This window comes from Procambarus clarkii, chromosome 35 (assembly GCF_040958095.1).
Source record: "Procambarus clarkii isolate CNS0578487 chromosome 35, FALCON_Pclarkii_2.0, whole genome shotgun sequence".
In the NCBI taxonomy this organism is placed as follows: Eukaryota; Metazoa; Arthropoda; class Malacostraca; order Decapoda; family Cambaridae; genus Procambarus; species Procambarus clarkii.
The window spans coordinates 33387488-33402023 of record NC_091184.1 but is presented as its reverse complement, the minus strand read 5'-3'; the positions used below and the strand labels follow the sequence as shown (position 1 = coordinate 33402023).

At 40.0% G+C, this 14536-nt stretch overlaps 2 protein-coding genes across 3 annotated transcripts in view; one reads left to right on the top strand and one right to left on the bottom strand.

The window, feature by feature from the left end:
* Positions 1-704, bottom strand: part of LOC138371437 (cell division cycle and apoptosis regulator protein 1-like) — a 35326-nt gene extending 34622 nt beyond the window's left edge. For both annotated transcript variants that reach the window (XM_069336289.1, XM_069336290.1), the window contains exon 1: positions 576-704. The gene's annotated coding sequence lies outside the window, so the exon portion shown is untranslated. The remainder of the gene's footprint in view (positions 1-575) is intronic.
* Positions 705-5720: 5016 nt separating this feature from the next.
* The window catches only part of LOC138371301 (probable flavin-containing monoamine oxidase A), a 26489-nt gene continuing 17673 nt past the window's right edge, over positions 5721-14536 (top strand). The window contains exons 1-6 of the mRNA XM_069336087.1: positions 5721-5953; positions 8261-8393; positions 11033-11180; positions 11892-12009; positions 13455-13611; positions 14353-14468. Coding sequence (XP_069192188.1) covers positions 8288-8393; positions 11033-11180; positions 11892-12009; positions 13455-13611; positions 14353-14468 — 645 coding nt within the window. The 5' untranslated portion in view covers positions 5721-5953; positions 8261-8287. The remainder of the gene's footprint in view (positions 5954-8260; positions 8394-11032; positions 11181-11891; positions 12010-13454; positions 13612-14352; positions 14469-14536) is intronic.

Genomic DNA, 14536 nt, shown 5'->3' with positions numbered 1-14536 from the left:
TATTTATTCATTACTAACGTATTGCCAGGAAGCTTTGTGAAGCTTGTGTAGTTTGTGGTAATTAGAGGGACCCATCCAAGATAGTGAGTCAAGAGTGAAGCCCACTGTATCACAAGACTGTATCTACTATGCCACTACCTTCATTACTCACTCCAAAGTCTTGTATAATAACTGCTGCTAATGTCAACCTCCACTGAATAACAATTCATCAAGAACAAACAAGATACAAGGTAGTCAGAATAAATATATTTAACGACACAAACATCAATAAGGCTCCCAAAGAGGTAGTTGGTAGTTCAACCCCTACTGTCTTCCGTGTCATACTGTGTACATGTAGTGCCCCTTGTCCCCACACCTTAGGAGACCTCGTGCCTGTCTCAAGGTGATCATTCCCATCTTAGTTCATGCCACACTGACCACCTCTCTCGGCTGACCAGTTTGTTTACACAGAATTTCGTCAGAATTTGTCGAACTTTCCCCCATCAAGTGTTTATTAGACATCGGCTTTTATTTTCCAGTGTACAGTAAGGAAGGGCGGCGAGTGTTGCGCTATGTAGGAGCCAAGGATGACTTACCCTGGTAAGAGTGGTGTAAAAACCCTCCAAATAACGTCAAATGACGGCGGAGTTGACAACAATATGGCGGTAGATAGTATTGACGGCAGCGGAAACGTTGGTACGCATGCGCCCTCTCCTAGCAACTGCTCTCGCCTTCTTTTAACACATTTTAAATTAATAAATAAATAAATGTTTATTCAGGTAAAGTACATACATACAAGAGGTTTTACAAAAATTGATAGATTTATAGATAGAGCTAGTACATACAATGCCTAAAGCCACTATTGCGCAAAGCGTTTCGGGCAGAGCTAGTGTCTTATAGCTAGTTTTTAATCTATTATGTATTTATTTCAAATCATATAACTACTCTTCTTTGCATATATATATATACCGCATATTTTAAAATATTTATTAGAAGTAACATTTGCAATTTTTAAGGACGCCTAACACGCTCGGGAGAGGTGGTAATCTCTTATTTTAATGTTTTTTTTGGTCCTAATCGTTTTTTTATTGTTATTAACAAGCTTAGGTATACACAACAATGTGCTGCTACCCTATTCTATATGAGAGATTACACATATGAGCTCTGGAGCTCATTAACCAAAGTCTCAGGCTCATTGTCGTTATTCATCCATTATTTCCTTCTTGCTGTTGTGCAAGAAGAAAGACTTTGTTTCTTTTGATATGAAGGTTATTCAACAGGTGTTGTGAAGCTATATAAGCCTATACCATTACATGCTACTTGAACGAGAATGCTTATGCTATTAATACAAATGAACGAAAATCACTGAAAAATCAGAAATTTGTCATTTATTATTTTTTCCCTTTCGATCAATGTTGGTGCCGAATGCATAACATGATGAAACCTATTTTTACTTTGAAATAATCTCATTTCATAACGAAATTAGAAATAGATATGTGGCAGGTGGCGCCCTAGAAAGTCGAAGGTCCAAGGGACAATGTTGTGGAGCGACTTTCTAGGATGTATTGTCCCCGGGATGTAAATTTTAAATTAAATTAATTAATTTTTTATTCGGGAAAAGTACATACATAATTGATTTACACTGTGTTGGAATTATAGATAGAGCTAGTACATACAATACCTAAAGCCACTAATACGCATAGTGTTTCGGGCAAATCGAAAGGCTAAGTAGAAAATTTTCGGGCATGTCGAAAATCGTGAAGTTGCTGTTAAGTCAGGGTTGATTTGTTTTTGTATTGAGGCAGGTATTTTCTCCCCTGATACCATGCATGACTAACCATCTAGTGAGATGGGAGTATTAGATGAACTTATAGCTAGTTTTTGATCTACACTGTGTAATCTTTCACATAGAATAGGATAGCAGCACACTGCTGTGTATACTAAGCTTGTTAATGAAAATAAAAGTCGTGTTAGTGGCTTTACAAGAATGTATAAATACCAATGTTATGTACCCTCATAACCCCAATGTACCTTCTTGTATATACATAAATAAATAAATAAAATAAACAAATAAATAAATAAGCGAAAAAGACTAGTTTAAGTAGCGAACGCATACTAACGAATAACGATAGAACTATGTAACAAAACTATTGTCCTATAGAGTTTATTTAACTTCAAGACACGTTTTTTAAATTAAATATTAAATGTTTCCTGACCGTTTATGCTAGATATTATTATAAATACGCATTCTACTTGTTAATATAACCAATTAAATTTAGGATGCACTATATGCAGTGCTGTGCTGGATGCAGATTCTATACATAGTTTTAAATGTAGATATGATCGAGCCCAATATGCTCAGGAACCTATACATGTTCACGACTTTTGTTAGACCAAAGCTGGAATATGCAGCGGTTGTGTGGTGCCCGTATCTAAAGAAGCACATCAACAAACTGGAAAGGGTGCAAAGACATGTCACTAAGTGGCTCCCAGAACTGAAGGACAAGAGCTACGAGGCATTAAATATGCCAAAACTAGAAGATAGAAGAAAAAGCTGCGACATGATCACTACGTACAAAATAGTAACAGGAATTGATAGGGAAGATTTCCTGAAACCTGGAACTTCAAGAACAAGCGCTCATAGATATAATATAACTAAACAAAGATGCCGAAGAAATATAAGAAAATTCACTTTCGCAAACAGAGTGGTAGACGGTTGAAACAAGTTAGGTGAGAAGGTGGTGGAGGCCAAGACTGTCAGTAGTTTCAAAGCGTTATATGACAAAGAGTGTTGGGAAGACGGGACACCACGAGCGTAGCACTCATCCTGTAACTACACTTAGGTAATTACCAGTTGTTTGACAGTTGAGAGGTGGAAGCAAAGAGCCGAAGCTCAAGCCTCCCGTAGTTGTGCTTACGGAGGGACAACTAGGTGAATATTATTTGGTCTACAATAATTTATAATTTGTTATTCACCAATACAGAGTTGAAGAGTATATATCTTAATTAGCTACCGTTACTTGTCATAAGTAACGATATCCCAGCCTAATTCCGGCAATTACAATGTCACACCGTCTGCTAAATGTTTATGCTCTGACTTTTCAGATATCATAATTCTTTATACTCGTGCTTTCTGCCATTTGTGTCGTTGATCGGTTGGAACAAGCTTTATATTAAGATTCTTTTGCCACGTCTATATTAAGCCTGTCCTCTCGCATAACACTTCGCATTTTGACGTAAAATTCCTCAACCTGAAATAAGATGCACACACTTTCACGCGCCAGTGTCATACCTAAACGAAGCGTATTTTTACCTGGAACTACCGGTGCGTCGTAAATTTACGCGCGATTAAAAAATATTTGTATAAAATCCAATTCTTATTCGATCGACTTGGAGATAGTATGAAAATGTTTGCCATTAAATTTCCGTTTTCTCTAATAGGCACATGTCATATTTGGGAGAACGGCATTGTATTGTAACTTAGTGGAAAAACTATTTTATTGTTGACACGGCAAGTGTAATCGCGCACTTCACACACTCTTGGTGTGGGTCGCGATCATGATTCTACATTTATATGCTTATGTCCGTGTAGGGAATTTAATTGCGATCACAGTGATACCAAATTTGACGCTGTAGGACAAGTGTGGCGTTGACAGCCCTGAAAAGAATAGAAACATTTCGTCGCTGTTTGGAGCATAATAAATGAACTAAACTAAACTAACTGTTTGGAGCTCACGGCTAGTGATCGATGTAGTTCTTTAGCTTTTTGTGTGATTTAACTCATGCTTTGGTGACATATACATATGTTCTTATATGTTCCTATAGATCATTCTATTGCGAACACATTGGTACAAAAATGAAATCTGTACATCGAAAATTAAGGTCAGGACAGCGAAAAGAGTAGGCACTTTTCAGTGTTGCCGCTCGGTCGCCCGAAAACGTCGATTTCACTTCGAAGTTCCAGTCCATTTCGCTGAGGGCGTGAAAGTGATTATTAAAATCATAGTGGCTCGTAAAATCGACGTGATGTCCCGTTTTCTATTCATGGGCTGTTAGGCTCGGATACTTTAATATAGTTTAAGTTTGTTTACGTGTGTTTACGTAAACTTTAAGATAGTTTTAGTGTGGCTTTGTCAATAGTGGACTACATAGCTCTTAATTAAATTTCAGGTTTGTTATGTGCAGCTTTAGCTGCTTGTCTAAAATTCAAAATTCAAATTCAAATGTTTATTTAGGTAAAGTACATACATGCAAGGGGCGATACAAATATTGATGGATTTATAGATTGAGCTAGTACATACAATGCCTAAAGCCACTATTACGCAAAGTGTTTCGGGCAGGAAAAAGACTAAAACTTAATACTAATTGAGATTAAAGTATAAAATGTGTTGAAAAAATATAACAATAAAAAAGAGGGGAATATGGCAGAAAAACAGCAAAAATACAATTTGGTCGACAAACAGCATTGCTTAAAAATAACAGACATGGGTCTACTGTTGTACATTACAGTACGTCTGTGTACCTAAGCTTATTAATAAAAAGAAGTTCTGAAATTCGTACTTTGTATGTACGTGAGGGCCACTATGTTCTAGGTGGACACGACGGGGGACAGGTAGCCGGCGCTTGCTAAAGACCCCCCCCCCATTTTTCCTTAATTTTTTCTAAATAAATGTTGAATTGCAGTAATGTTACGGCTTCGGAGGGTATAGGCGGTCCAATAGGTTCATAACCCTATGGGTACTCACCTAATTGTGCTTGCGGGGGTTGAGCTCTGGCTCTTTGGTCTCGCCTCTCAACCGTTGAGGCGAGGTGTAGCATCTGTTTTCTGTCCTACATTGTGGCTTGTTGTGTGCACATACCCTGTTTTTTATCTCTATTAAATAATATACAATATAAAACATATATACATCAACTTTACAAGGAAATACAACATAACATATACAGTAGCAAGTGTTTCATATCATCAACAGAGCATGAACTTTAAACCCCTAAATGTTATACTTTTTTCCTTAAATTTGATTTACAATTTAGAGATTATAGCGGTAGCGCAAAAGGATTAATGAGGGCATGAAACGAAAGACCTCAGTGGGTATTTCACATTTGATTTGCCAATTGCCAATCAGCTTTACCAGTTGATTGACAGTCGAGAGGCGGGACCAAAGAGCCAAAGCTCAACCCCCGCAAGCACACAGCTAGGTAAATACATTAGCTTTTATAATTGATCTGCCCATCTCGCAAATTGTAATTAATGATAATAATAGCTAGTAACAAACTTCTTGCAATGCAACTACTATAAATGGCAAAATAGTATTATGCACATTGGAGGCAAGTCATTTTGTTAGTACATTATTTAACATAATTTTCAAATAAACAAATCCACAACGGCAGTGACGAGGATTCGAACCTGCGTCCGAAAGCATCCCAGACGCTGTCTTAATCGACTGAGCTACCAATTTTCAAAAGTGGAGATTACAGGGTACAAGAGGAGCTCGTAATCACTGCCTGGCCCCCTGGCACTTGTGTTGGTGCGCGGATGTCGGGTGTACGATGCTTGCTTGCTTGCACCTCATCAGACTCAATACATCACCCATAGTTATTATCTCAGGCATGCTAATTATAATTCGATTGCCAAGCATATTACTATCGCAAACTAAGAATATATATCTCAGTTACTGCTATTAAAATCGCATAATTTTATATATGGTAGTTCGCCTGCATTCCAATGCATCCGAGCGCTTGATAAGTAAGAAGTCGGTTTTCACTGGCTGTCGAGAATTACTGCACCCAATCAAATTACTCGTTAGTGATGGGTTGAGTTAAGAATCATATCAACAGCATGTCCTTGAAGACAGCCAAACCCCCTCTTCCACCTTGTCGTAATGTTCTGTGGCCGTTTGTAGTGGTTATATATAGTGGCAGTGTTTCTCCAGGTTCAAGGAGTTCCACAGGTTCTTAAGTTCAAACAGTTATTAAAGTGAGTGAATGATGTAATACTTTGTAGTGTTAAAATACTGTAACACTCAAAATAATGGAAATTACCGCGGAAGGACCTATTATTAAAGTATCTTTGCTTAAAATGTGATTTTATAATTATTGAAGCTGTCGCCTAAGTCGTCGACCATGTTCAAGCCTATGGAGGCACGATATGTAATATGACTTTAATTAATTTATTAATGGGATTAATTTGCTTCTATAATCACACGAATGTAACTGTGATCCATTTTTTGAGCCCAATATTTGTGTGCCTATAACTTTTTTTTTTTTTTAATTCGACGTCGCACCAAAACGTTAATTTGAATTGACTCTCCATAGTGTCAATTGACTCTTGGATGTGGTTCCTACTGGGAAGTTAGGCCGGTGAGCAGGATCCGTAATAATTAGTATTAATTAGATGATATAGGTCTATTATAATGAGATGTTAGCTTTACTTTATTGAATAAAGACGATTCATACTATCATGCAAGAGGAGCCATATACATTTATGGTTCATCCAATAAAATCAACAGACACCTAGATGTTACTACTGCTCGGCTTAGACTCGGTTACAAGTATCTCTGGGAATTCTCATTATCTGCTGATGTAGACCTGACCAAATGTAAACTGTGTCAACAAAATTATTCGCACACCCTCCGTCACTATGTGATGGAGTGCGAAAAGATACGTGAATTTAGAGACAATTCTATAACCAATGTTCCAACGATGTATAAATATTTCATTCAAAATGATCTGCTACCAGAAATTTTAGCCAAATATCCCAAGTTTGCAAACTGTAGGTAGTAACTAAGTGATTGTAACCTATCTACCGCTGCCCACTGGACGGGGGGGGGGGGGGGGGTGGAGCGGTGTGCAGGACAAACATATCAATTGTGACACTATCGACAATTGGTTTACCAGACGTCAATGCATGTTGTTTGGCATTGTAAATGAATGACAACGTGTGTGAACGTACATCAAAAAAATGTACGTTCACAATTGTCACAGTAACTGACACATATGTCAGTTACTTAATTTAAAAACTGTACTTGTGGTCGATCTCGAACCCATTGATGATGTGACGATGTGTATTGAATTTTGTAACTAGCTCATCAAGATTGTAACTTGCTTAGCTAAATGAATTGTGGGTCCAGTCCCTGAGCCCATTATGTTCCTCTGTAACCCTTTCCACTACCGCCCACAAGATGGGTATTGGGTGGATAATAAAATAAATGAACTAAACTAACTTGCCATTGACAGGGTTAGATGACCCATCAGTGCAGATTTGATCTAATTCATTTCCGGCTTCTTTATAGATTTCCTTCAGATAATTGTACCTCATTTCTTGAGTTATCATGTTGGACTTTTCGTTGCCATCTCATTGATTATAATCCTGCATGGGTCATCCAGGCACGGAGGTAACCTCTCTACAGGCATGAGCTCACGGACTTGCTCAAGCAGGTGAAGTTCTTCCAGATAGCAGACCCACCGGCATTACCATTTGTTTTCCTGTTTCCTCCTGTAAGTAGCACAGAACTCAGTTTTTCTTATCAATATCGTTGTAATAGGGATCTCTGGCTATATTAATTACAAGCTTAGCATTCAGTTCCTTAATTCTGCTTTTAACACTGGGGAGGGACAACTTCTCTCGTAGATTAGATGTTTTGGCAATTCTTGGGACTCCAAGAATGATTGTCATGGCTTCATTTTTAATGCTTTCAAGTTTTTTCATATCGCTTTGGGAATAAGTGCACAACAACTGGTGCGGCATAGTCTATGACGGAGCGCACATAGGCTGTGTACATCATTTTAAACACGGCAATAGAGGCCCCATACGCATTCCAGGTCGTAGCTTTCAGTGCCCTGAGTCGACTATTACATGTTCCTATGAGCTGGTTGAGCTCCTCTTTCTCCCCTTGTTAGAGCCGACAGTGACGCCAGGGTACCGATAGTGGTCAACCCATTCAAGTGTTACACCATTAATTTGTAGTTCTTCATTTTCTCCCCGCTTGTGATGAGAGTATGCTTTTGTCTTGTTTGTGGAGTGAAACAGTTCAACACATTTCCTTTCAAGGAGTTCATTGGACTGTTGAATTATTCCTAAGATGGGAGCTTGTATTAGGACGTGTTCCTTCCGGAAATTCAATATTTGCAATGGCGTTATACTCTATTTGCTGATAAGCGGAGTACACTGGCCTTCTCTTTTTATTATAGATATTATATTTAATTATATTATTCAATTATCATTATATTGTATGTGGTTGTATAATAATTTCTTAATAATCCATGTTAATATTCCTTTGTACAGGTGTATGGTGTTGGTGTAAGGATTATTATGTATGACGTAGTGGTGGTTGGTGGCGGGGCGGCTGGCCTCACAGCCGCCTACAGGCTTCTCCAGGCTGATCCCTCCCTCTCCCTCGTCCTCTTAGAGGCCAGAGGTTAGTGTTCCTCTTAATCTCTTAATTGTCAGGGAAAAGCGCCAAGCTATCACAACTTTATAGCACTTGTAAGGGATCAGAACAAGGATTTGGGATGGGATGGGTAGGGAAAGGAATGGTGCCCACTTGGACGGTCGGGGATTGAACGCCGACCTGCATGAAGCGAGAGCGTCGCTCTATAAGAAATAAGTAATAGTCGAGTGTTCTGCCGTGCAACGTAATTATGCACCTTAGATACCAGCTGTGATAAAGGTCTCTCTGAAGAACTATGAAAGTTGGTGATATTGACTCTTTATTACTGATGATACGTTACTCCTAAGGTTTATATATATATATATATATATATATATATATATATATATATATATATATATATATATATATATATATATATATATATATATATATATGCAAACAAGCCCAGAATGGTCCCCTGGACAATATGCAACTGAAAACTCACACCCAGAAGTGACTCGAACCCATACTCCCAGAAGCAACGCAACTGGTATGTACAAGACGCCTTAATCCACTTGACCATCACGACCGGACATAATGAGGTGATAGCCGAGGCTATTTGAACCACCCCACCGCCGGCACTCGGATAGTTATCTTGGGCATAGCATTTTTACCAAATCACCTCATTCTTAGGGGCACACGTGAGGAACACAAATGCGAACAAGCCAGAATGGTCAAAGACCATTCTGGCTTGTTCGCATTTGTGTTCCTCACGTGTGCCCCTAAGAATGAGGTGATTTGGTAAAAATGTATATATATATATATATATATATATATATATATATATATATATATATATATATATTGATATAACTGGCATATCATTAATTTGCATAAATCATTGTTCTCATGTGATTTTATAATGTGCAGTACGGGAGTTCACACCAAAAACACCAACTCAAGTCACCAATAAATATACAATCCTCACCCCCCAAAATTATATACAACTGAGAGAAATATTTAATAAATATTTACTTTTTCACTCGCATGGTTATAAACATATGGAACCGCCTACCCGCCGAAGCCGTAAATGCCAAAACTCTGCTAATTTTAAAATCCATCTGGAAAAATCATCAGGGCAAATGAGGCTTGGTGGGGGGGAGGGGGGGGTGGACGTTTGACAAGCCGACGGGTTCCTGTCCTCGTCGAGGTCACTAGTGTTAGTGGCCCTCGGGTAAATTCAAGTAAATTTATTGTTGTATACAGATTAGACTTCATATTTTTGTACTGTTGAAAAGTGGAAACACCTTGTAGGCTCTTTGGTTTAATGTAATTCCCTTCGCCTTGTCCCCGCTGTCCTCATTGGACACAGACGCATCTGTAGAAATGCATTGACAAGCCAATACGGCCGCCACGGTCTGATATGTCGTAAGTCACAGGTCAGGCTTGTAAAACATGCAAAAGTCAACACCATGACGAGGAGCCTCACAAAGCAAACGACACATATAGGCTTTACAACATTTGGAAGCGTCCGACCCCCATGCTTCACTAGAAGGATGGCAAGCCAGTGATGTGTGACTACACGTGCCTCCATATTGATCAGTACCTTCAATACACGTGCAACTGAAGGGGTGGCATTGCTTATTTCGGGGAAATGCTGAAACCCAAATCCAGAGGATTAGCACAATGCTAAAGTTTTGTTCCTAATGGCTCGTGGGGGAAAATGTGCACTGAAGTTCCTGAAAGAGCTTACTAGGGTTACAAAGGGCACAATTTTCTTGTTCTAGCGGCTTAGTGTTGCAGATCAGCGGGAAAATGTCTTGGGCATGCATCTATAGTCCCTTCCCCAAACGCCTCAGTTAGTAAAGCTCCTCCAGAGCGCTGTACCCCTGCATCTATTTATGCTAACTAAGCTCTTAGTTCAAGTGTCATTATACAGCAACTTGGATGCAGTTGCTAAAACTCTCTGGACTTATATGTTAATTTAATATTTCAGCAATTGCAACTATATTAATTACAATTTTATATTAATTATACTGTTGTATTATTAAATAATTATATCCCCTATAGTGGTTGAATCATCCAGCCGAAAATGGAGGAGCTTGTATGTTGATTCAAGTATATTTATTGAGATAAGCAATAAATACATCTCAAAGGGATAGAGTAGCTTAGGCTATTTCTACCCCCCCCCCTGTATGTTGATTCAGAGGCGACGATGATTTTGGGATGGGATGCGCCCCGGCGTACCCGTAAAGAGTTAATCACGAAGCCCGGAAAGGGTAAAGCACCAAGCGCTTTAATCGCGAAACGAGTGACGCCAATCACCGAAACCAATATATGCCTCGCGGCAAAGAAACGCAGACAGGCAGAAGATAATTGGGGGGCCCCAGAAGTCCCTCAGGGTGACAAGCACCGGCCCCGCCCCACACAAAGAACAGTAGATAGCAAACCAATATCTCGGCCCCCAACTAAAACGCAAAAGTCATCCAGTACCCTCTGGCAGATCAGAAGCCAGCCGCCCACCACGGCTGAGGGTGGTGGGCGGCTGGCCCCGGTAGGCAAGAACTCCGTGCATTGACTGATGCCAGAAAGTTAAACATATCCCAACATTCGATGTGCCTTCAGATCTTTTCTCAAAATAACAGACTAAACTAGGTCACACGAGGTCATCCCATCTCTCACAGACAGGGTCGGAGGTCGGACGTTGACGCTGGATGTGGACGTTGGAGGGGGTAAGACGGACAAGTTTGACTTGGGAGGCCAATGGGTCGCCTCCAGCCAGCATCACGTCATTAACATGCTGGAGGAACTGGGACTTAAGGTCTATCCTCAGTGAGTAAATATGCGTTCTGGAGAGGTTGAGACTTGGGATCATCGTCAGTTAGGAGACATGCTGCAGCTGTCTCTGTCTTGATCTTTTGCTTTGTTTGCCTCTGTCTGTATGAAGTTGTTTGTCTTTTTTTTTTTTGCATTCGTCGACCCATTCTTTCTGCAGGCCTATCTCTGTCTTTGTTTATCATATATTTTTTTTACCTGTCAGTATGTCTTTCTCATTCTGTCTTTTCACTATTTTTTCTTTTACTTTTCACTGTTTTTTTTTCCTCATTTAAAAAAAATCAAATTAAAAAAAAAATTATATACTGTACTTGTATTATATATACCAAAAACTACCATTGGCATGTGAGTGGTCCACCAGTGGGAGGAGCATATTAAAAAAATATTTAGTTAGGTGTAGCCGACGAGCAGTGCCAAAAATGGATGTGAGGATCAGAAGGTGAACCTGGCACACTGTTCCCCTCTTGAATTCTGGTGACTACAACCACCATATGTTTGTCTTGTACCCCAGACCATTTCCCCTCCAAAGTTGCGGAGGCTAGTCACAAGTACAGTATCTGCCTCCAACCTTGGATAAACAGACTTATAGATATAGTAAAAAAAAATGGGGACAAAGATTTAAAAAATAAACTAAGCTTCAGCAAACTGTAGAATTATACTGTTACAGTTGAACCTCTCACGTGACAAGACAACTGGTTTTCTCACCAGGTACACCCAGGGCACCAAGGTGATGCAGCTGGGAGACAATAAAATAAGAACTTACACCAGCGACATACCTTCACTTGGCCTGAGGGGTCTTATAGAACTGCAGCTCTTCTTATGGAAGGTTAGAATCTGATGTATACATTACACGCATCCACAAGGCTGCAATTCTTTTTCCATGTTGTGGCACAGTCAATTAAGGCGCGTCTGGGATCCTCTTCGACGTAGATTCGAACCCTCATCACCGTACTAGTGGCTTTACAAAAATGTAAAGACATCTATGCTATGTAGTCCACCAGTCTCCGTGGTGTAGTGGTAAGACGCTCACCTGGCGTTCCGAGGAAAAAAAAAGTACTCTCATAAACCCAATGTACATTCTTGTATATACAGTATATAAATAAATAAATAACAGAGAAGGTTATCTTGAGATGATTTCGGGGCTTTAGTGTCCCCGCGGCCCGGTCCTCGACCAGGCCTCCACCCCCAGGAAGCAGCCCGTGACAGCTGACTAACACCCAGGTACCTATTTTACTGCTAGGTAACAGGGGCATAGGGTGAAAGAAACTCTGCCCATTGTTTCTCGCCGGCGCCTGGGATCGAACCCAGGACCACAGGATCACAAGTCCCGCGTGTTGTCCGCTCGGCCGACCGGCTCCCCAAGGTGGTGGAAGCCAAAACCATCAGTAGTTTCAAATCGTTATATGACAGAGAGTACTGGGAAGACGGGACACCACAAGCATAGCTCTCATCCTGTAACTCTATTTAGGTAATTACTAACGTAACTACAACATTGCATCACAGTAACAATAGTAAAAATAATGTTGTGGTTTCGTTATGTATGTGCTTAGCACATACTGTATATTCTATGTTTTGAGAGAGAGCAGATGAGGGGGAGACATTGGGAGAGTGTAGAAGAAAGAGGGGAGGGGGGGGAAGAAGAAAGAGGGGAGGGAGGGGGGGAAAGAAGAAAGAGGTGAGGGGGGATAGGAGAGAAAGAGAAGGGAGAGGATGGAAGTAGTAGAGGGGAGGGGGGGAAGAAGAAAGAGGGGAGGGGGGGGGAAGAAGAAAGAGGGGAGGGGGGGGAAGAAGAAAGAGGTGAGGTGGGATAGGAGAGAAAGAGAAGGGAGAGGATGGAGGTAGTAGAGGAGAGGAGGAAAGAGGGGGGTAAAAAAAGGGAGAAAAGGGAGGGAAGAAAGATAGGATGGGGGTAGATTTGGTGAGAAGAGAGAGGGAGAAACCTGGGCACTGCCAGGTACCCCTATCTAATATCATGAAGAGAATATCTGTTAGCAGCTAAAGACTAGACACTTGCTGAAAGCTTCAAAAAACTTTACAGGGTGACTGGTGGTTGTTTGGGGATGATCATAGTTATGTCAAAGTTGACCCACATATGCATGAAATGGCATGATATATTAATTTCCAGACTTGTTAAATACCAGATTCCATTTTCACTAATATTCATACAGCATATTACTTTCTGCATTATAATTAAATGTTAGTTTGTCTTGTGTGATAACAAAATGTACTCTACATTTTTTAACCAAAATAATTTCATCTGTATTGACTCAGGTAGAGCGTATGGCAGCCAAGGTGCCCATCACTGACCCATACAGTAGTCAATACGCAGCCCAGTTGGATGGAGAAACGGTCGACACTTTCATGAGGAAATCTATTTCCAGCAAGGCTGTAATGGAGGTCATAGATATCTCATGCAAAGCCGCTTTTGGTAAGTTTAAAAGACGTGTTTTTAAGATTTGCTATTGTATGTTAGTAGCAACAGGCACCACTTGTTTTCCTTTTATGATGATATGCAGCTGGGGAAAACTCATTGATTAACTTAAGACAGTCTCTAAACCATTTAGAAAATGTTTGAGAAATAGGTCATCAATCAAGTTATCCATAATTAAACTTCAACATAACTTTTTCAGAGATCATGCAACACTACAAGAGGGACATTAAGTGGTTGAATGCTGATAGCTGACTATAAATTTACTTACAGGATGACGTGTGACTTGGAGAAACTTATTTGAATCATCACACTTTTCCATGTAGTGATAAGTGGAGTTAATTCAGGATCAAAAGGGTTCAGGTTGGTTTCTGCGCAGAATGGAGACATTTGGGCACATTTCCTTTCACCTTTCAACCACCAATAAATGGGTATCATGGAATTAGGCAACTGTTGTGTTGCATCTTGGGGAAGGTGTCATATTGGTCAAGGGAGACTTTAATAATCCTAACAGACTTCCTGTCCTGACAGTGGGGAAATATATTGTATACTGTGTTGCAATCTAGCAAAAAAAAAAAAAAGTCTTCATCTTCATATTTTTGGCAAATCAGGGTCTGTTATTACTTGTATGACAGTTGTATGCATTTCATCTGAGAAAAAGACTTGGGCAAATAAGCACTCAGCTTAACAGGAAAGAGGGGCACATACATTTTTACATACACCATGAAAATTTATCTTCAGGGACGGATGCGACTCGGATGAGTGTCATGTTCTTCCTGGCCTATGCCAATGCAGCTGGAGGTATTATGAAGGTTCTGGAAGCCAAGAAAGATGCTGCTCAGGAGGCCCGAGTTGAGGTAAGTGAAGAAAATTTACCGTGCATCAGGCTAAAATACTAGTACTGTATATATGATGTGTCGAGACA